This window comes from Blennius ocellaris, assembly GCF_963422515.1.
Source record: "Blennius ocellaris genome assembly, chromosome: 16".
NCBI lineage: Eukaryota > Metazoa > Chordata > Actinopteri > Blenniiformes > Blenniidae > Blennius > Blennius ocellaris.
This window is the reverse complement of record NC_137665.1, coordinates 19,255,178-19,278,817: the sequence shown is the minus strand read 5'-3', so window position 1 is coordinate 19,278,817 and position 23,640 is coordinate 19,255,178. Positions and strand designations below refer to the sequence as shown.

Here is a 23,640-nt window from a genome sequence, read left to right as displayed (position 1 = left end):
AGAAGTCGACATTATTACTAATACAACTTAGTGATATACTTCATCTAGTTTTTTTGTAATGGTGAATTATTTGTGTGATGACCAACAGTAAAACAGAAAAGTTTTCAGAGGACATGAGATGGTTTTCATTTTTATTTTACAAGGACATTTTCTCCTGCAGTAAATGTACTATGCTGATGTTATTTGTGACATCAAATGTCAGCAGCCTGCAGGATGCCCCAATTTTCAGCCAATACACAACGTCAAAACGGGGTCTTATTAGGCAAAGGCCTTCCAGCGTGTTGATGTTGTTGCAGACAGTGTATAAGAAAATGGATTTCAGCACATCCTTATTGATAGTGACCAATGTCTTTCAGACAAAAACAAGGTTGTTAAATGATAAATGACCACACATACAGCGTTCTCACGTTGATTGGGCTTTTATTGAAGCTTGCGGAGCACACAACAGAGCACCCTTGGAAAACCCATAAATAAATGAAACTTTTTTTTTTAACCCTTCTGAATTACAATGATAATATAAAATCAAACACGTTTTTTTTTCCCAACCCTTGTACCAAGTCAAACATATTCAAGCTTAAAAGTGGTATGTAGTAGACTGTAACAATAATTAAGTAATACCAATCCTTATATTCACACCAGTACCTTGAACTGAATAAGCATAAGCTCGTAAATACATAGTGCATTTAAGATCATGGAGTACAAAATGTTGCCAAGTCAGCAGAATATTTAAGTAAGAAAAGACAGTCAAAGACAACAGGATATCTAAACGACCATGGCGAAACCAATGAAACTTTGTCGAATCAGAACAGAACTGCGAGAGTCAGACTGTTCACTTCTTCTTGCCCGACACCAGCGCACCGAATTCCTGGATGGAGATTTCTTTGTTCAAGTACTGCTGAAGCTGACTATTGGTGATGTGCCCCATACGCAAGGCATCCTCAATGGAGAACTTCCTCCCTGACTTTCTGTCGTGGAGCATAGAAGACTCTCCCTTGGGGCCTTTGACTGACACCTCCTCCCAGTCACACTCTTGGCTCTGCAGGTTGACAAACATGTTCCAGTCGATCAGGCCGAGTTTGTAGGCCTCCTCTGGTTTCATCTCTTTGCCTGAATCGGGGTCAATGACCACAATGGATCTCTTGAGATGGTTCTCCCTCTGCTCCCTCTTCGTTTTTGCCGCCGTCAGGTTCTTCTGCAGCTTTTCGATGTCCACGTCCTTCTGGTTGGTCACAGACCTCAGCTCTGCCAGTTCCCTTTGAAGGGACTCAAGCCTCAGCTCCATGTTCTTCCCATCCCCTCTCGGCGCAGACTCTGTGATGAGCTGTGTCTCTTTGCTGGTGATCTCGATCTCGGAGCGAAGCTTCCGGATCTCATTCTGCAGCCTCTGGTTTTCTTGCTGCAGACGGGTGCTTTCGTCTCGGATGTACGTCAGTTCTTTGGACGACTTGGTGTTGGTGAACTCCATTTCACCGAACCTGGATGTCAAGGTGGCCAGCTCTGTGTCAAGGTCTCGTCGTCTTCTTTTCTCTTCTTCCAGAGTTCTCTTCAGGTTTTCAATCTCAATCTCAGCCTCTGGGTCCTTCTCGACTTGGATTTTCTCCGTGCGGACGACTCTCTCCTTCACGTCCACCTTCTCAAGGGTGATCTGCTGCTGGATGAGGGCGTTCAGCTCCTTCTCCAGCAGGGTGCGTTTGTGCTTCTCTTCATCCAGCTGTAGTTTGATCATGGAGTGCTCCTTCTCCTGTTGGGGATCTTGCTGAAGTACTACCATCTGTTTGACCGTCACCTTCTCACGGTTTTCTTTGTCACGGAGCTCCAGCTCATGAAGTCTAATCCGAAGCCTTTGGATCTCCAATTCGGCCTCACGTCTTACTTTGCGCTCGCGCTCCAGCTCTTCCAGCTGCATCTCCAGATCCGCCTTCTGCCTCTGCAGCTGATAGAGTTCTGTCTTCAGGGCGTCCCGCTGCCTTTGCTCATTGTTGATGTTGTGTAAGAAGGTTTCACACTCTGACTTCAGGAGAGGATCCTCTTCCATCTTGACCACTTCTTGCTGGACAAACTTCTCCCGGACCTGAGACAGCTCGGTCTTCCTCAGTCGGATCTTCTCTTCCTGAGTCGACCGTTCTCTCTCCAGTTCAAGGTGTTTCGTCTGTTCGTCAGCCAGTTTTCTCTTCAGAGTCTCGATCTCCTCCTTTGTCTTGGGATCTTCTCTGTACTGCAGCACTTCATTGACCACCTCTCTCGTCTGCACTTGGGGCTTGGTCTCCTTCCATCTTTCAATCTCATCACGAAGTTGGCGGCTTTCCATCTCAAATTTCTCAATCTGGTGGGTTTTATCTACAATATCATTGCGAAGTCCCTCCAGCTCCCTTTCGGTTTGTGGGTCTATCTTGTATTTGATTACTTCTTTGATGATCTCTTTCACTTCTACTTGAGGCCCTCTGTTCCTCAGCATGGTCAGCTCATCCTGCAGGGATCTCAGTTGGAGTTCTGAATCTTTATAGCGCCTCTGCTGTTCCACAAGTTCCAGACGGAGACTGCCTGCTTCATTCTCAGCTTTAGGATCGGGGCGGACAATCTCCCGTACTTTTTCCTGAGTGATAACCTTGGACTTTTCCTCTTCCAGACTTGTGATTTTCCTCTGGAGGTCGACCTTCTCTCGCTGTGATGACCTCCGCTTGCTCTTCTCGTCCTCATACTGTCTCCTGAGATTTTCTACCTCTCTTTCAAGGGCAACATCTTTCTCCACTTTCAGGACCTCCTTGATGGAAATCTTCTCCTCGGCCATTGATTTTTCCTTCTCCAGTCTTCGGAGTTTCTCTTTAAGAAACTGCAGCTCATCCTCAAGCTGCTTCCTGCCATCAACATCTTTTTGTTTCTTGTCAAAGAGAAATCGGTACTCGGTCTCAAGTTGCGGGTCATTCTGGACTTTGATGACCTCCTCTTCAGTGATCACCTCCTGCTCCCTGCTCTTCTCCTCAGCCAGGATCGTTACCTGCTTTTGAAGCTCAATCAGCTCGTTGTCTTTTATCAACTTCAGCCTTCGAAGCTCATCCAGCTCATCGCGGAGTCTGCGAACTTCCTCCTCCTGTCCACGATCTCTTTCGATACGCAAGACTTCCTTAACCATGTACTCTTGCGCACCTTCTTTGATCTCCGTCTCAATGCCATGCATCTTCAGCTTTAGTATCTCGAGGTCATTCTCCAGGACGTGAGTACTGCGGCGCTCCTCTGACAGCTTCTGCTGGACTTTGTGAATTTCTTCATCCAGCTGGGGGTCTGGAACCTTTTTAATCAGCTCTTTCTTGACGATTGTGTCCTGTGGCTTTTGACCTTCAAGTACGTAAATTTCCGTTTGAATGGTCTCAATTTCTTTTTCGAGCTGCTCTCTCCTGTGGATTTCGTCATCAAGCTGTTTCCGGACTCTCCATGGCTCTTCCCCGGGAGCAGCATTGACTGACTGGACATTAGTAGCCTGGATCATTGGGATGTCGGCTTGCTGTGAGCACAAAATCATTATTATTGTTATTATGGCTGCTTCTTATGTTGATGTTACTGTTTTTTGTAATGTTGAATGGTAACGTTTTACCTGTTTGACAATGTTTTGGGCAAACTCCAGATTCTGTAGCCTCTGCCTGTTGATTGCATTCACCTCAGTGAATTTGGCCTCAATAGCAGCTTCCTGCAAACGTTGAGATGACATGTTATAGAAACCACATATAGTCATTTTTTACTTGTTGACAAAGGTCCACAATGGTTTTTATTGCATGACTCCTTGAATTGCATGACTCCTTGAATGCACAGGTGTTCTCTTCATGATTCATGAAGAACATTCATGAATCATGGCAACTACTAATGAAACATTGCCGGGAGCGAGCAAGTCGAGGTGTGCTCAATGTCTCCGTTACAAAACGTTCATGCGATGCTGACTTAATGAGATCATTCTTCTTCACGTGCCTTTAAGACAAAATAACGTGAAAAAAGTGAGAAAGAAACTGTGGATGGATCCTCCTATTGCAACATAAAAGTTAGGATAAAGTTCTGAAGATGAATACGACAGGTGTGTTATAGTTTCTGAGTACCGGATAGTGTGTGTTGGGCCTCACCTCTCCTTTGACTCGGAGTGCCGGTGATTCCAGTCTGGTCCTTTTGTACGTCTGAGGTACGAGTCCGTCCTCGATGTCCAGGATGGCTTTGAACTTCTCAGTTTCGTTCTCGTAGTCCTGGAAAAAACAATTGTTGGAGTGACCGATTGTTCACGCCAGGCAGTGTTTCTGTGGATTCTCAGCCTGTGACCTCAGGCGTCTTACTTTGATAGCTTGTTGGTAGAGCTGGGCATTTTTAGAGACGTTGTTGAGGTCCGACTCCTTTTTGGCAATATCAGAGAGCAGATTCTGTACGAACGAAATCAAACACCGATTAGACTTCTGACAAACTCCAGAGCAAATGGTACAAACGACTGGATCTTCACGTCTCTCACCCTCTGATTCTTCAGCTTGGTGTCCAGTTGCCTGGCGTCGTCGGTCTCTTTGGGCTCGTAGTTTGGGACGCGGGACAGCCAGGTGTTCAGGTTGTTGTAGTCATTGTTGTAATTGTTGAATGCCATCTTGGCTCTCTGTAGGTTCTGAGACCTGAAGCCGAGCAGAGGGGGGCGAAACACAGTGAGGTGGAGATGCCGTGATGTCGTGTGCAGTGTATTGTTGTCTGGTGGTCGTGGCCCTCCAGTGTCCCGCCGCCGCACCTGCCGTCGACCTGCCTCTGCAGGTTGTTGAAGCGCTTGTTGAGTTTCTGGACCTCGGCTTCCTGTCTCTCGATGTCGGGGGAGTGCTCCTGGAACTTGTTGTACATGTTGTCGCTGCTGCTCTTGGCTGAGCGCAGGTTCTGCTCCGCCTCGGCGATCAGCGGCCTCTTGGCCCTCAGGTCTCCTCCCATATCCTGTCGGAGCACAAGGCAACGCCACCAAATCCTTAGAGCTCGTTCAAGAAACGCAGTTTACATCGAAATGGCGAGTGTGCATGGATCAGCTGTTGCGTGAAGACCATTCGGTACTGTGGAGTTCTTTTTCGGTCAATTTTCAAAATGAGCAATGAGTCAATGTGTGAATCAAGACGTGAAAAAAAGAAGGAGAATCTCACTTTATCTGCCCCTTTTGACGTACATTTGAAACAAACATCAACTATCCTTTACCTTCAAGCAACAATATCACGAACATAAGGACACGCAATCACGGAGGTTTTTTAGCTTAACGTGAACAGACTCCTGCAGTCATGATCCAACCGGAGGAACAACCGTTTGCTTCACCTTCAGAGCTCAGATTCTTCACCATGTGACCGTTTTACCTCATGAATCAGTCCGACTGACTCTGCAACAACCGAACCCCCCCAGCGCCCTCTACATCAGCACTCAACAGTGTTGCCTCACTTACTTAAAGAAAACTAACCTGATTACTAGTTACTCCTTTAAAAGTAACTGAGTTACTTCACAGATTACTTGTTTTTAAAAGTGACTAAGTTCGATTACAAGTGAAAGTTTTAGTTACTTTCAGCAGCTGCCTCCAACACCCCCCCACCCCCATCGTCTGAACATAAAACTTACAACCCAAAACTCTGCAGATCCCTGCCTCCTGTACCTTCTGGTACATATTTACATATTTAACCTTTGACCTCCTGCTGAGACATATCTAACCTTTGACCTCCTGCTGAGACATATTTAACCTTTGATCTTCAGTCTTTGTTGTATTTATATCTGATATCTGATCAGATTTGTACTATTTTTACTATTACTGCTATTTATTTAATATATATAGATGTAGTTGTAATCTGTTGCTGCACTATTAATTTACACTGCCTGCTCTATGCAACTTCATTCCCCCACTCCTGGACAAATAAAGTCATTGATTAATTGATTGATTGATTAATTTAAAAAAGTGGGGGTTAATTGCAGTGTTAAGGTTTATTGATGACAATGGTTGGTTCCGATTCTTTTGTGCTCCCTGAACGCACCGTTAGAGCGAGGTGGCCTGTGATTGGCCGAGAGTGGAGAAGGGGGCGGGTCAGATGGCTGCATGCATTGTGTGTGTGTGACTGTGAGGGGGTCGGTTCTGTTTAATAATAAAGCGTCTTTACAGACAAGAAACTCATCTTATTGGACACTACAATAGTGACGCACAGTGACTTGGACAAGTAACTTTAATCTGATTACTGGTTTGGAAATAGTTACGCCTTAGATTACTGGTAACTGAAAGAAGTGGTCATATTAGAGCAACGTGTCAATTCGAAATGTCTTACCAGCATCACTGGTAGTCAAAATATTCAGCTTGGTTATGTTTGAATTGTTTCATTATAAACATTCATAAAAGTTTGATATTAACCATCCTTCGGTGTGATTCTGCTTCCTGCTGACCCACCGTCCTCAAACGTGAAGCCAACCTGAGTGACATGGTTCCATCCTGTTATTTCAAATATTGTGAAATACTACTGATGTGCAATCAGAAGGTGTCGATCTTTTTCCTTGTTCCTAAATGTCTACTTGAAGTCTTTTCATTCACAGACTGGAACTATCCACTGGTCACATGTTGCAGCAGTTACGCTTAGATTTCATTCATCTCTTATTAAACTCAAAAAGTGGATACATAGTAGTTTCTGACTGGCTTTTTATGGATTTCACTACTACTGGTTATTTTAATTGTAGGGAATGTAAAAATATATACAAATTGCACTGCATTTAAACATTCAGTTTCATTAGACTATACTTGTGACATCACAGAAGGAGGCGTTTAGTATTTGTGGAGGTTTGTCAGGCGTCTTACTGAGAGTTCCCGCTGGGCCCTCTCCAGTGAGGCCATGTCCGACGGAGCCACCTCCTCCCGGGCCAGCTTGTTCTCGAAGGTGGACAAGACGTTCTTGCCGTTCTGGAGCGACGCCTCCAGCTGGTTGGAGCTCTTCAGTCTGAAACCAGTAACAACACAATTAAAGTAATTATTTCAAAACCAGATTTAAAAAAAACAAAAAAAAAAAACGCCTGGTGGATTGAAACAGTTTCCGCTCCCGTTCTGAGCCCTGGTGCACACCAAACCATGGCTGGGCGCCACGTTAATCCCATTAGCACATTTACACATAAATTCAGTTTCTGATTCCCCCTTTCCAAACTACTGCTGGCCCGTTACTGATTGCCTATATTCCACACATAGAATTTCATACGGCCTCGTGATAAATTCGAAATGGAGTGTACTGTACTTTAGGTCCAGCTTGACGTCATCTTAAGTAAAACCAGTTTAATTGTATAAAATAAATGGAATAAAAGTCTTTGGATTTGTTTCTGTGTAAGTGAAAGGAGTTCAGATGCAAATGTTTTCATTCATGAAAATTCGTGAAGAAAAAAAAAAAAGGCATCACTGGGATGATGATCGCCCCCTTCTGGAGAAAAACGGCATGGGACGAAGCAAACCGCACAGTTGAAACGGTTTGTCTTTTGCAATTCAGCAGCAACTTTACTAAACATATATAACCCGATTTGACGTTCAACGTGACGCCCGGGCAGAGAGGGTGAGGACGCCGTCCCACCTGTCCTGGGACGACTGCAGCAGCTGCTCCAGCCTGCTGTACTTCTTGTCGGCCTCCTCGGCCTTGCTGTTGAGCTGCGGCGCGCTGGCGCTCTTCGGGTTGGCGATCAAGAAGCTCCTGGCCTCCTGCACCTTCGCCGACTTCTCCGGTTCGATCCTGCCGACCGCCGTGGCGATGTCCTGGATGCAAAGACGTGGACGTTAGATGCAAAAAACAAGTCTTTGGGGGGGGGGGGATTTATGGTGGAGCCACAGAGGAGCTGGGTACCCTCAGTTCCTGCAGGCGGTCTGTGCTGTCCTGCAGGGATCTGGTCTGCTCCAGCGGGGGCCGCGTTTGAGAGTGGATGGCTTTCTCCTGCTTGTCCAGGTCATTGACCACCTTGTCCAAACCGGCCATCAGCTGGCGACACTGCTGCTCCTCCTTATCTGGGGAGGTCAGGAGGAGGAGTTCCTCTCACTTCATGCAACATTTTACGTTCTCATAGGGAAAGTCAAAGTAGAAAATTGAGGCTTGGTTGGTCGGCGACCAATGACAAGGTCGCCGCGGTGACCTTTGCTTGTGCTCATCATTTTTAAATCAAAGCTGAAAACCCTTTTTTTTTTAGATTGGCTTTTAACTGTCTAGGGCAGTGTATTTATTCTGTATGCTCTGGTTTTTTTAATGAATTTCTGGAAGGCTTCCAACAACCTGCAGCACCGTCGCTCCTCCCACAGTCAGCACCTGTGTTTTATGTATTGTTTTTATGTATTATTCTTGTATTTATGACTTAATGTATTGTTTTTATAGCTTTGTTGTAAAGCACTTTGGGTACCACTGGGCTATTGTAAAGGGCTATACAAATACAATTTGATTGATTGATTGATTGATTGATCTGAACAATTGTACCAAACCCTGGAAATACCCAATAGAGTAAAAAAAAACAAAAAACTATGTTTTTCTGACAGTATCACACGTCCACAGATAGGCTTGTAATGGAATCAGGAATATTCTCGTTGTGACGCCAGCATGGAAACCACCATTACCCCATAAAACTCCTGTTGGATCTCTGGAAACACCATTTGACACTTTCGGTCATCATTTCGGCACAAAAAAATTTAATTGTTGAAAAGTGAAAGGTTTGAATGAAGGTTTGGATTTTTAAATTCCAGCTGCACTGTATTCAGTAATGACTTTTAGAAGTAGCGTTACGTGGTCTAGACCAGTGTTTTTCAACCTTTTTGAGCCGAGGCACACTTTTTTCTTTGGAAAAACCTGGAGGCACACCACCACCACCACCACCACCACCACCACCACCCGAAAATGTTAAAATGTGAAACTCTGTAGCCTCTATTAACAATATAAAGTAATTCTCATCAAAGTTTTATCAACAGGAATCAAATAAATACAGAAAAAAAGTATTTCCCAATGTCTTTTTTTTTTTTTAATAGTGACTCCCTCAGTGTGAAACCTGGACCTGATGGATGAAGAGCTGAGATCCTGGTTCACATTCTTCCTTTTCTAAAACTTCTCCATCACTGTCACTGACTCAGTACTTTGATACAAGATGGTAGCAGGAGGTGGAGATGAACCACACTGACGTCTGTCACTTTATATTTCACCGGCAAAGTTATGTGCTGCCCTCTAGTGGCGAAGATTATTTATACATGATTACTCTGCAACACACTGCTCTCACTGCTGACAACGGCTGTGAGAGCAAATGATTTTTAGAAAAAAAAATGTGAAATTGGATAATTTCCCACAGCACACCTGACTAGATCTCGCGGAAACACCAGTGTGCCGCGGCACAGTGGTTGGAAAACACTGGTCTAGACTGTAAATAAAAGTACCAAAATATCAATTAATCACTGCAACAACGCTGATAATTAGGTTCGTAATCAGTATTTGTCATGTTTTTTCTTTTTGTATAAAACGACTGAACAACGTTGGGACTTGACGAAACTACAGCCGCACGACGGCGACGTGCGTCTGCGCGTCTTGAAATGTTCCAACCGAGCGGCGAGGAGGTGAAGCGGCGACGCCCTGCAGTACCTGTGCCGGCTCCCATCTCCCTCTTCAGGCCGTCGAAGCGTTTCAGCAGATTGTCCTTGCTGCCCTTCATCTTCTGCTTCATGGCCTTCTGCTGGCTCACCAGGCTGCAGAGGAACGACACGAGCAGGGGGGGGGGGGGGTCAGGGGAGGGAGGTAGGGAGGGAGGGGGGGAGGGGGTGTTTCGGGGACTCGCTCCTCACTTGTCAGCGACGGCCACGGCCTCGGGGTCGGTGGGGGGGATGGCGAAGCAGACGGCCGGGGCGGTCAGCTTCCGCCCGGCCGCGTCTTTCACGTCCCACTTGCTCCCGTTGTTGCGGAGCAGCGTGTAGCGCTCGCCACGCGCGATCTGCCCCTGCACACGACCACAGTTCGTCACCACGGCAACACTCAAAACAACCACACGCTTTTTATTCGTTCTCCCGATCGCCAAACTGCCATTTTACGTTGTTTTGTTTTTGTTTTTATTCGCGATAATAAACAGCGTTAGTACAGAAATGACAATTTTTTTTAAATGAAGTAAAATAAAAATACTTGCTCATTATTACAATAATATTTTGTCAATTTGAGATTTAAAAGTGCATAAAAAATTTGCTTTGAAAATGGAATACCTGCAGCCAGCAATGTAATAATTCATCAATAAAACCCAATGTGTTGGATGTGAAAGCTCGCTTTAGCAGGGTTTCTTTCATTTCCCTTTAAAAATAGGTATAATACATGTTCACATTCATCCATTAAAGATAAATAAAATTAAAAAAAACCTGCAGCAGTTTACAAAGACAGCCGGAACAGCGTGACGTGTGAGCAGTGATGAGAAAACACTACATTTGTGGGCGATTCGGTACGAATAGTGCGAAGTAAAGTTGAGAGAGAGGTTTTTAAAGTAAAATTGCTTGTTTGAATGCATTTTTCTTCCTTTCTTTCTGAAGCACAGTGACTTGCCTTGTGTCTTCACCGGTGGATATATGAATCAATGTGCCTCGCCCTAAAATCCCCACGTAAAAGATTGAACCATTTAAACCGTGCTCTCAGTTATTCGTATCACTTTTTTTGTCGCTCTTCACATCCGAGCGATCAGAGTGTGGATTTCTTTTTGGGTTTTTTTTTCCAAAGCTGCTGCACACGGGGGGGTATGGGGGGGGGGGGGGGGGGGGAGTGTGTGGCGGCAGTACAGACCTCGTCTGTGTCGAATTCACACAGAGCCTCGACGGGCAGCTGCTTCTGGGGCGTCTCCCTGCGGTACTTCAGGGGCGAGACCTGCAGGCCACGCTTCTGAAGGTTGTTGACCCGCTCGTCGAAGTGGTCCATGGCCTTCGCTTGGTCCTACACACACACACACACACACACAGATTTGAGGGTTGGAGAAGCCATTGCGCGTCGCCAGCAGCCGTCACCACAGTGTGTGTTTGGACAGGGACAGGGACAGGGACAGAGACAGAGAGAGAGAGAGAGGCTCACGTACGTCCAGCTCTCCGATCAGACCCTCCATCTGATACACGTCCTTGAACTCGGGGTTGTACTTCTGGCTGACCTCCTTGTCCAGCCGCTTCAGCAGGTCCTGAGTGTCCCGGGCCTCCTTGTGGTACTGCAGACACACACACCTGGCTGATGAGCTGAGTGTGTGTGTGTGTGTGTGTGTGTGTGCGCATGTGAGTTTGTGTGTGCGTGTCCCACCTTGTGGTACTCGTCCATGTTTTTGAGGTGGTTTTCCTCACAGATGAGCAGGTTCAGGTATTCCTTCCAGTCAGCGTGGACGGCCTCCATGTGAGCCTGAAGAGACACACACACACACACACACACACACACACACACACACACACACACACACACACACACACACACACACACACACACACACACACACACACACACACACACACACACACACACACACACACACACACACACACACACACCAGTCCCAATGAGGACATGTCTGTCCTGTACGGTAGAGACGCGAGTTGATGCTCGCCGTGCTCGATTTACAATCTACGTGGAGGCAAACTGAAATATGTTCCTGAAATATTCAAATACACTTTGATAATTGTGTAAATCTCAAAACATTTTATTTACGACCTGCAGAGGGCCGAACAATAAAAGCAAACATTTTAAACTGCACATGTGGACAAATGCAAAGTCTTTCCTTCTTTTCCATCCTTTTGTAACGGCAAGAATTTGCCAGTCTGTTCTGAAATATTCATATTTAAGGAAATCGGATATTATTATATTTGCAAAAAAAAAAAAGAAACCTCATTCACCCGTATCTGGATATCTTATTTCTCAGGATTCGTGATTAAAACAATCCGTCATCATCTGGAAGGCGTTTTGAGTTTACGTATCTAAAGCATCATATTTAACCTGAAAGGTGTTACATTATGTGACTAATACATTTAATGTTGGGGGTCAAATCCTGAGCCAGGGCGGTTTTTGAATGTCATTTTTGCCAATCTAGTGTTTTTACATCAGCCTCATTTTTACACTTTAAAAAAAAAAAGCCCTATAGCGGTTTGACGGCCCTGCTCTAGAGGAAGGGACGGTCTGTACCCACATCAACCAGAGGGGTAAAGTGTGTGGTGGTGACGTCTTCATGTATTTAAATCTCTCGGCTGTGGAGGTTTTTGTTTTTATTTTAATGACGTCTGAGCAACAAATGGGATTCGATGGCCCCTCGTACCTCGATGACGTTCTTCCCTGGGTGTTTGGCAGCAACCAGCTTCTCTCCATCATCGTTCAGCTTGGTGACCGTCGCCTCTTTGGACTCCAGACATTTACTGATGAAGTTCTGTCGGGGGGGAGATATAGATATATATGTGAGCTTGGGCCCTGATGTTCAGCACCACCCTACGGTGGCCCTGAAGTGCAAACCACAACAACAAATCATTAAACACAACAACAAATGGAAAAACCCAACTGCAAATTCAAAAACACAACACAAATGAAAAAACACAACACAAAGCTCTTCCAAGTTAATTTTGTTGTGTTTTTTCATTTGTGTTGTGTTTTTCAATTTGTTGTTGTGTTTTTCCATTTGCTGTTGTGTTTTTCAATTTGTTGTTGTGTTTTTTCATTTGTGTTGTGTTTTTCATTTGTGTTGTATTTAATGATTTGCAGTTGTGTTTTTGAATTTGTGTTGTGTTTAATGATTTGCTGTTGTGTTTTTGAATTTGTTGTTGTGTTTAATGATTTGCTGTTGTGTTTTTTGAATTTGTTGTTGTGTTTAATGATTTGCTGTTGTGTTTTTTCATTTGTGTTGTGTTTAATGATTTGCTGTTGTGTTTTTGAATTTGTTGTTGTGTTTAATGATTTGCTGTTGTGTTTTTCAATTTGCTGTTGTGTTTTTCAATTTGTTGTCGTGTTAAGCAATTTGTTGTCGTGTTTAGCAATTTGTTGTTGTGGTTTGCACTTCAGGGCCACCGTACCACCCCCCCCCCCCCCCCCCATCTGCCCCCTCAGCCACCTCGTACTGCCTCTGGCGGGCCGGGTAGTCCAGGTTGGCGTCGCTCCAGTCGTAGTTGACCCTCTCGTCGGCCTGCTGGTCCATCCAGTACAGCTCGTTGGTGCAGCGCTGCATGTAGTCCCGCAGGCTGGCCAGGTCCCGCTGGCGGGCGCCTGAGGTGGCCTGGAAAACAGCCGAGATCAAAATCAAATGAACGCTCGCTTCATTTTGAAGTCGGGCATTTGATTCGTTCAACAGTTTTGATGCAGATTAAACACGATTCTCAGTGTTTTGCCGATGATGTGGAGCCGCTACAGTGGGCACGAGGAGTTAAACAGCACTATATAAGGGAAACATCTATTTACGATTTAATAAGACAAGAAAATGTGAAATACAAGAAATTAAAGCAAAAGTGATAATGAGAGTGATGATTAAAATAACTGAAAAAAATGCAAATCAAGACTACTTTAAATTAAATTTAAATTAAAACAAAAATAAAATAAAACAAATACATTAAAATAAAAACTAAACTAAACTAAATTAAATTAAATTAAAAAAATTAAAAAATAAAATAAAATTAAGGTCACTGCCGAGATGAAAGGTACTGTATAGTACTTTAACGCAACTTAAAAGTGTGTGCTATTTAAATAAAAATGTTTAATCGAACTTCACTTTCCCCCCAAAAAAAAACCAAATAAAAAAAAAATGTCAGCATGTTGAATTTTTTGTTGTTGTCGTTTATTTTTTGTGATGATTTTTAGGGCCTGAACATGCCGAGTTGACAGAGTTTAGCAGGGGGACGTTCGTCTGCACCAGAGAGTTTGACTTTCTTACCAGCAGTTTGTTGTACTTCGCCTGGTTTTGGCTGTTGTACTCCTACAGAAAAACAAACACACACAAAACCAAACCAAACAAAGATTTAATCATAGTGCACAATTAAATTTTCAATTTGAATGTAATCCTTGCCCCTTGTCTCGAGCACGAGGCCAGCGGTTGACCGTACAGACAGCAGGTTGGGACATGTGGTCGTCCTAATGTGTTGGTCTACCTTGTCCCCGCTGGTGGCGATGTGTGGAGCCAGAGCCTCCACCTCGCTGTGGAAGATGTTGTGCTCCTCCACCTCGTTCTCCACAGACGGCAGGTCCTGGCCGAAGCCCTTGTTGTTGAGGTTGTCCTGGAAGCAGAGAGGGACAGAAGGATGAGTCCAGCAGGACGACGAGTCTGGTGTGAAATAACAAGCGTCAGGACCCGGGTCTGAACTGGAGAGCTACACGGAGTACAGACGCTGGTCACACACATATCATGGTGTTTACTGAAAGCTCGTGTGTCGTCTCATTCTACTGCACAAACAAACAAACACAAACACACAAAGAAAAGCTGAACTGACCTACAGACATATAAGATGATAAATAACTCACTTCATACCTCTTTTGAAATTAAAGTCTGGTTGTTGTTCTAACAATGACTTACTGAGACACAATGAGTGAAAATGAGTGAGTGAGTGAGTGAGTGAACAAGTGAGTGAACGAGTGAGTGAGTAAGTGAACGAGTGAGTGAGTAAGTGAACAAGTGGGAGTGAGTGAGTGAGTAAGTGAACGAGTGGGAGTGAGTGAGCGAGTGAGTAAGTGAACGAGTGAGCGAGTGAGTGATCGAGTGAGTGAGTGAGTGAGTGAGTGAACGAGTGAACAAGTGAGTGAGTGAGTGAACGAGCAGGAGTGAGTGAGTGAGTGAGTGAGTGAGTGAGTGAGTGAGTGAGTGAGCGAGCAGGAGTGAGTGAGTGAACGAGCGGGAGGGAGTGAACGAGTGAGTAGTTGTGTTAGTGTGTGTGTCACTAACCAGCTTCTCATCAATCATGTTGCCCCAGTTGATGGTCGGCACCCCCTCAGTGCGGACCAGGTGGTAGATTCGCTCCTTGTCCTCTCGCAGCTTCATAACTCGCTCACGCAGCTGCTTCATGCTGGATGAACACACACACACACACACACACACACACACACACACACACACACAATGTAAGTGTGGTTATATTACAAAAACAAGCAGCAGCGCCCCCCTCCCCCCGGTGGCCCAGCATTGTAACTACATCTATTTCAGTGTGTCTTTGCCGGGTTAAAGGCGAAACTTTACTAAAATGAACGAAGCGTAAAGTGACGACGCTTCCAGCTTCACTTGAGTGTTTGTCCCCGGCTGATGGAACTGAGCTACTGAGGTTTCTGTTTGAGGCTGATGGTTCAACTCCAGACTGTCCGCGAATGAACGGACATTAAGAAAACTACCGCTGCCTGCTGGGGCGCCTCAGGTTGCAGGTTCAATCCCCACCACGGGACACTGAACCTTCAGTTGTAAGAAGAGTGACGGGGGTCTTTAAGAGCACTCACTCCTGCTCTATCATCTCCGCCTGCGGATGCTGAAGCCGCTTGGCGTTGACGGCGTCGTCGTCCAGGCCGTTGAGCAGATCCAGACACTGGGTGATTTTCTTCCCGCAGTCCTCGCAGTACAGCGTCGGCTTCCCCTCGTTGAGCTTACTGACGTCCTGCATGGGGGGGAAAAAACGCCGTTGAAAAAAACTCAAGACAGGCGCAGAACATGCAGGAAACACGCCGGGTCAGGTACGTGGGTTGTTTACGAAACGAAAAGAAGTCTATAGTCTATTAGTTTTTTTGGGGTCAGTTTTGAATGAACGGAACCGTCCTCGGATGCACCTGCGCCACATGGAGGAGGGATCAAGCCAAGTTAACCCTTCACGAACCGCGAGTGCAGTTAAAGCTGGACGGCTGGAGCTGCTCGGAGACACAGTACCTTGTTGAGGTTCTGCTCCACCTCCGAGATGTTCCTCTCCACCTTGTCAGCCTGCTTCTGCAGCTTGTCGATCAGCGCCGCCAGATCCGACGTGGCGTCGCTGCAGGACCAGCACACAGACGGAGACGTCGTTTAACACATACATGGAGACACTACTGGAAAACCTCAGAGACGCATTGTGCCGCCGGTGGTTTTTGTCTGCGGCGATTGCGTGCCTGGACTGGGAAGTACAAAAGGAATTGGTGAGAAGAGTTAAATAAAGTCACTGGAGTCCGTGGAATATGAAGTCGTGATGTCATGGACGTGTCCTCCTACAAGCAGCTCACCCCAACCAGGACACACAGGGATCCAGTGGGTTGCAACAAAAAGGGACACCTCCCTTGTACAGACACATCCAGACCCAGCAAAACACTTGTAGGGAGGATATGAACATTAAATGTTGATGTTTTGGTGCGGGAGTAAAGGAGATAGATCATTACGAACCCTGTGAGGACCGTTTATCTCATTAAAACGTGTCCAGCTGAGAAAACGCCATTAAAACTGATCATAAATTAAACCGTTGGGTTTATGAAAGTGGTTCAGATGGTATCCGTGGTACTCAGGAAGAGGTGAGGACCCCGGAAACACCGGTTGAACGTGACTCCGGGAGGTTATGTGAATTAAAACTCAGAAATGACCCCAAACAGATACAACCACAATGAGGTTGCTTTTATCAGCCACGTCCCGAAATGTACGGTCGCGAATGACTTGATCCGACTGTGTTCACTTCTTCATTTGCTGAGCTGATGACTCACCGTCTTCTCCTGAAGAACACGAAGTGCTCCAGAGCCAGAAAACAAACTGCGACTGCATGAAACGTGTTGCACTGCAGCATGTTACACAATCCAAACATGCAGGAATTTATTGGTACGCAGGCGGACGCCAAGAAGCAGCCGTCAAACCTGCAGCGGTTTCAGTGTTCAGGAATCCAGGGAGGCGCTGCAGCCGGTCAGTGATAACACGAACTACGATACACCGAGTAGCCTGGGTGGAGTCGGCATGAATTTGTTGTTTGTCTTTACTTATGACTTCAAATCCAGAGCAGATGACATTTGATGGCAGACTTGAGGCGACTCACGGTGTGTTTGCAGAGGCGTTTCTCGATGCACACACTTGGTGGGGCAAGATTCTACCTCAAGTTCAGTGACTGCACTGAATTCCAGAGTAAAGTGGGCACAGCACCTTTTAGCCAGAGGTGAGAGAGGGGCGAGATACCTTAATGTAATACACACTGCATGGTGAGAGAGGGCCGAGCTACACTAATGTAATACACACTGCATGGTGAGAGAGGGGCGAGCTACACTAATGTAATACACACTGCATGGTGAGAGAGGGGCGAGCTACACTAATGTAGTAATGCATGGTGAGAGAGGGGCGAGCTACACTAATGTAGTAATGCATGGTGAGAGAGGGGCGAGCTGCACTAATGTAGTAATGCATGGTGAGAGAGAGGTGAGCGACACTTATGTAATACTGCATGGTGAGAGAGGGGCGAGCTGCACTAATGTAGTAATGCATGGTGAGAGAGGGGTGAGCAACACTAATGCAATACACACTGAATGGTGAGAAAGGGGCGCGCTACACTAATGTAATAATGCATGGTGAGAGAGGGGCGAGCTGCACTAATGTTCACAAACAAGAAAATATTGTAGATAATCTTAAAGAATTATTATTATTATTAAATGCAGTTCTTTCTGATGACACCAGGTGGGGCTCACCACCCCCCCCCCCCCCCCCCCCCCCCCCCATGACCAGTCACCCCTGTGTGTTTGACATACTTTCACCTGACTCTGTCTCTCCTTCAGGGCTATAAAACAGGCCCAGCAGCTTTCTGCCTGCACAGGAGACACACCTTAACCAATGACAGTCAACCACGACGGTGTGTGTGTGTGTGTGTGTGTGTGTGTGTTGGTCTCACACACACACTTTAAAATGCATGTTCAGAAACACTCTGGCTTACTGAAGCATTTACACATTTGGTGCAGAATTTCCATCAATGTCAGTGGTTACATAACAAGAAAAAGGAAAGTCATATTTAAAACTCTGTTACACAACCTGTCCAGCAGAGGGAGCCGTTCAAAAAAACTCTCAATTGAGAGGCTTGGACTACAAAGTGGGATTTTAATTTTTTTTTTTTTAATTAAAGTAACTTCATGGATTAACCCTGGGTTTTCTGTATTACGACACCGGTTTAGTTGTTACCACAATAAATCGCCATGGTGAGATGGTACTACAGAGATCAACGAGCATTAAAACTCCGCCTCCTGACCAATTAGAGCTCTTGGAAATGCGCCGGCGTTAAGAGAGGACTGCATGAAGTGAAAAGTATTTATGCACTTTGTGTGAACTTCGGTCACAAATGTAGAATTTTTAATAAGAATTAGACTTGAAACAGAGAGGGTGGGCGAGTCCTGCTGAATTTGGCTTCACTGGAAAGTGAAATCAGAGTCTGGAGACGAAGCCCAACCACTTTTCTCACGGGTCTTGGATCAGTGGTATCAATATCATCCATCCATCCATGGCGGTCTGGTTCTAAGTGTACAGCCTCTCTGCCGGAACCAAAAGGTCTGTTCAGTCTGGATTATCTCCTTTTATTCTTACAGTCAAATATAATGAAGCCTGTTTTAAAGTCCCCAGTTCATGTTGCGCTCATGTCTGGTCCAGTCACAGTCTGTCTGTTCATCCAGGCCAAATACATTTCACTTAATTTACATTTAAACATTTGATCTAATTTGTAATGTACAATCATTTCCAAATAACTCGCATTAAATAGATTTTTTTTTCCACAGCCGAAGTTATATAAAGAGTTAAATATCTTATTTTCATCTTAACATGACAAATTAAAGTGGTAAGAGATAAAAGTGAGTCCATAGAGAAGAAAAACTTCTTCAGGGTGATCCACCTTTCTGACGTGTCTCATAAAGAAACATGTCTTTATGAGACAGCTTAAAAAAGTTATCTTGATACTTTCAAGATAAGTAAGTTTGCTTCTGGTTTATTTACTGTGGGAGGTTGTTTTATTATGAGTAACCTCTTTTATTGCTTGTCAGACTTGAACCGGCAGATTTTTCTGCACATTTACACATCAACGAAACCTCAAACTACAACAACGAAACCTCAAACTACACCAACGAAACCTCAAACTACACCAAGGAAACCTCAAACTACACCAACGAAACCTCAAACTACACCAACGAAACCTCAAACTACACCAACGAAACCTCAAACTACACCAATGAAACCTCAAACTACACCAACGAAACCTCAAACTACACCAACGAAACCACAAACTACATCAACGAAACCACAAACTACACCAACGAAACCTCAAACTACACCAACGAAACCTCAAACTACACCAACGAAACCTCAAACTACACCAACGAAACCTCAAACTACATCAACGAAACCTCAAACTACACCAACGAAACCTCAAACTACACCAACGAAACCTCAAACTACATCAACGAAACCACAAACTACATCAACGAAACCACAAACTGCACCAACGAAACCACAAACTACACCAACAAAACCACAAATTACAAACTAGATCAACAAGAAATCCACAGTATTGTCACAATTTGGACTCGTTTTTAACCCAGCGACATCTTTGAAATTTAGAATTTCTTATCTTTATGGCAAATTTTAAATTTGAATGACCTTTTTTCTTTTTTCGACCCTCTTAACTATTGTTCAAATTTGTATCTAAAAAAAAACACCTGTTGGAAATTGTGAAACATATTTCACAATGTATAGTTTAAAGACAAGTCTATTCACTGATTGTCTTCAAAACATCTTTCATGGTGTGTTTTTAGTTGTACTAATTACATAATAATGGCTTATTTTAAAGAAAGAAGAATGAAAGTGGCCACATGTAGCAAGTCGCCCCACAAAGGGATAAAATGAGGTGACGTCTAAATGACACTTATTTCACTCCGTACGTTTCAGCTTTTTCAGGTTTCTTGGACGACATGGCAAAACATTTTGATGTGCAGATGTTCACAGGTCATCCAGCTGGTCTGGTCCAACGCCACAACAAACACCGCAGAGTGAGAAAACCTTCCTGGAAGCTGCTGATTGGGAGGAAAGTGGACTTTCAGGAAGGAGAAGTATAGATAGAGGACGGCAGCTGGAGGGCGTCTGAAGCCGGCAGCTTCCTGTATCTTTGACCCAGGAAGGCCGCGGTGCTCTGGACCGTGATGGGGGGGGGGGGGGGGGGGGGTTCATTGTGGAGTTGTTGGGAGTGACGGCAAATCACAGTGAGTCACACAACAACTAAACGACATTAAAAGCCACGCCGCTCACACTCATGGTTCTAAACACAAAACAATCCCGATCGCCTGCATATATCCGCCATTTTAATAATATGTAGCGTCACAATGCAATGCATCATGGGAGTTTGTGTCTGTCGTGCTTTAGATGTCATTGTTGGGGTTGTATTAGCTTTGAAGTGTTGTGTGTTTGCGGCTTCGTTCATGGAGTTAGCTAGTTCATCTGGTTGAGTTCAGGAAGTTTTCGTGTGCCGTGTTCCTTGTTAGCCTGTCAAAATAAAAAAGACCGACGTGCACGCCTGGTGTGCTCGTTAGACATTTGTCACCATGACAACACAGTGACACGATGAATGGCAACGTGTGTGTGTGTGGGGAAACCGGGGACCAAACGGCTCTCCGAGCGCCGAAGGGTTGCGGAAAAGCGCGGCGATTCCCGCGGAGTGCTTGTAGGAGAGCGGCAGGCCAGGACTGGTGAGCAACGCCGAGCTCTTGCGAAGAGGCCTCGCCTGCCGGGGCCCGTCCAGATGAGGAACACCCCCGAGGTGGAGTTCTGTCACGTTGCAACACAAAGTTAACCATCACAAAAAAAAAACTCCAAAAGAAAGATGTAGGGCTCTCTTCTTCCTGCACAGGGGAAGGGATCCGGCCCCTGTAAGCTCCGTCCGAGGGAAGGAGACGTGAGGAAACGGGCAGCGAGCGTTGGGTCTGCAAGCAGCTCACGTGTTTCCCCCAGCGGGGAAAAAAAAAAATCAAATTGGAAGCAGAGCTGCGTGAGAGCAGCGAGTCACGGAGGGCGTGGACGCTGAGCCCAGATCCTCGGAGGTCCAGGGTCGTCCCCTGGTCCCTCAGTCTTTATAAACCCGTGGACCTTCTGTCGTCTTTCCCTTGTGGCTCCACCAGTGAGTTCATCGTGGGAGAACATAACTGACCTTTCAACCATTTAACTCAAGACTTCAAAGGCTTTTGTTACACGCTATATGTAATAAATGTGCTTATTTATTGCTTATTCCTCTACCACACTTATGTAACTTGTGGTGTTGTACTTCATTGCTACCCATCTGTACTTAAGAGTAATTTCGCGCTTATTCTATTTATTTATGTATACATATACTTGTCTATACACCCATTTAATTATTACTTAGTCATTGTTGTGGTTACTGTTATTTTCTAAAATCATTATTGCTATTACTTATCCTATTCATGTTTAATTTAATTTGTAAAAAAAAATCTCTTTTCTTTTGTTGTTTACTTTTTACTTTACATTCGTAGTATTTCATTATTATATTGTTGTCAGAGACTGTGTTCTATTGTTCTTGCTATTTTTATTGTTTAAAAAAAAGAAAAGAAAAGGATATGATATGTACAATATCCTATGTGTACATTATTGTATTTTTCAACCAAAAAAAGATTTAAAAAAATAAAAATAAAAATAAATAAATGTGCTTATTTCAATATCAGGTTAAACATCAAAGGATGTCAGCGCAGACACGTTTCCTGCGTAAATCAGAAAGCTGAAGTGTACGGTGGAAATATATCAAGGTGTTTTCTGCAAAACTATTTATGGAGCTGTAATCTGTGGCTGATATGATTGTGGCGACACCATGAGAGGAGTTTTACACGTTTTGATTCTTATTTCGGTCAAAAGTTGCTTCGGTCTGCCTACATTCATGAACGTGAAGTGAAACTTTATGTAGTTTATAGAAATATAATTATAAAAGCATTCGTATTCTACTTCATTTTTAAGCTGCACCATGTGACTATACATCTACTAATAGTAATACTCATTAACCACACACATATTTATATAATATAGGATTATTGAACTCTCTCGCGATCAAATCAATTCTACAGTTTTACACCAATAGGAGGAACACATTAGAAAATATCTTTAGGAACTCCGATAAAGTCGCACATTTAACACGAAACGTCCGATTTCTAACTTCTTGTATTGATATTTTTCTGCAGATTCACTCTTTGTGTTTGAACCTGTTTGATTTCCCACCAAGTGCAGATTCAAACAAATGAGACGCATGATTTCCAAACAAGGCGGCGAATGTTTTCAGCTCATCTTGACCAAAAACACCCAATAAATCCGCCACGAATCAGGTTTTTTGGAGTAGAAATGGGGGAATGGTGGCGTGAGTCGCTACAGCATTCCACCCAATCCAACCCAAACAGCTCGCCATCTTTGTGCTCCCGGTCTTCCCGTGCGTGCGCCAGCAACGCCATTCAGAAGAAACAAGGGTGGAGTTGCATTGTTTAGATTCCTTCGCTGCTTTTTTTTTTTTTTTCTTTGACCCAGGTGAAGGTAACAGACCTGCTCTGGTGCGATTCTCTGCCTGTAACTGGAAGGTTCAGAGTCTCACAGCAGGGACATAAAACCATTTTCTACTGGAGGCCGGGGAGGGGTGTGTGTGTGTGTGTGGAGGGGAAGAGGAGGGGGGTGTATTATTATGGAGGTCCCTTTATGCTCCCCACACCTGCTGAGTGACAGAGAGTTATCTTTCCACGGTCTCCAGAAAGTCCTGCGGGGCTCGAGTCGAATGTTCAACAACTTAATCATTTCCAGCCTGGACCAACCCTGAGGAACGCCTCCGAGTCGATAGGGCCAACAGTTTGTGGGAGAGGCTCGCACACACGCGCATGCGCGCACACACAGCTGATTACTGCTCAAACCAGTCACTACAACTTTACTACTTCACTTATCAGCCACACCCACACTTTTTTTGGGTGTTAAAGCGAACAAATGCAACGGAATGTACAGACTCTGGTCGTTTTTTTTTTCTGTATTCGGGACTCAGTCCCAGTGACGTCACAGCCGCTCATCTGGAAAGGAGCGTTTCACGAGACAAAATAGTCCACCTGTGCTGGAACGCGTTGAGACCCGGGCACGCCCCAGCGCACCAGGCTGCCTTTACAGAACCAACGATTTAAGAAATATTTAAAGTGCATTAACGATACGTCACGAACTGATTGAAAGTCAACGTGCAACACGTGAAAGTGGAACGCGGTGTTTTATTCGGCGTACATGTAATTCACGTGGATTCAATCACTTCACGGGTAAATCGTACTTTCTAAGCACATTTTGCTTATTTCTTAGGACTACATCACGTTTTTGTTTTTGTTTTTTAGGGGGGTTGATTAAACTGAGCCGTGTTAACGACAGAATAGTGGAAAAAACTATACAATAACGTATAATATGAAGTTATTGGGCTTAAAACAGGCAGCTGCTTTCTAGTTGACAGCTCGTGAGTGAAGTCTCTCCTCTGCCTCATCACATGGAACAAGAAGCGCTACTTACGCAGGTTTGGGCGGCGTGATCACCGTGGATTTCTTCTTGGATTTGAACATGGTGACGGGTCACCTGCGAGCGGCTTCCGACGTTAAACAAACAAAAACAAAAACAAAAACTATCCGCAGGCTCTCCGGTGGCTGTGAACGCGTCGTGTGTCCGAAAAAAGAAGGTCCACACACCCTGGTTCTCGTCAGACTGGCCCTCCCGCAC

General features: G+C 44.8%; 1 protein-coding gene across 1 annotated transcript; it reads right to left on the bottom strand.

The window, feature by feature from the left end:
- Positions 1-409: 409 nt before the first annotated feature.
- Positions 410-23,640, bottom strand: ppl (periplakin). The gene is made up of 22 exons (XM_080511010.1): positions 23,437-23,640; positions 15,823-15,922; positions 15,402-15,556; positions 14,860-14,980; positions 14,072-14,197; positions 13,858-13,899; positions 13,045-13,206; positions 12,262-12,369; positions 11,262-11,357; positions 11,050-11,172; positions 10,764-10,910; positions 9,791-9,942; positions 9,591-9,694; positions 7,830-7,987; positions 7,563-7,741; positions 6,809-6,947; positions 4,742-4,935; positions 4,481-4,631; positions 4,311-4,394; positions 4,107-4,223; positions 3,590-3,682; positions 410-3,499 (listed from the first exon to the last, which is right to left on the bottom strand). The coding sequence occupies exons 1-22, from the start codon at positions 23,484-23,486 to the stop codon at positions 830-832; spliced, it is 5,271 nt and encodes a 1,756-aa protein (XP_080367136.1). The 5' UTR covers positions 23,487-23,640; the 3' UTR covers positions 410-829.

Coding starts and splice junctions, on each gene's coding strand:
- ppl (XM_080511010.1), bottom strand. CDS start 23,486: ATGTTCAAATCCAAGAAGAAATCCACGGTGATCACGCCGCCCAAACCT. Junction 9,695..9,790: donor GCCGTGGCCGTCGCTGACAA/GTGAGGAGCGAG, acceptor GTTCCTCTGCAG/CCTGGTGAGCCAGCAGAAGG. Junction 3,500..3,589: donor CCCAAAACATTGTCAAACAG/GTAAAACGTTAC, acceptor TTGTGCTCACAG/CAAGCCGACATCCCAATGAT.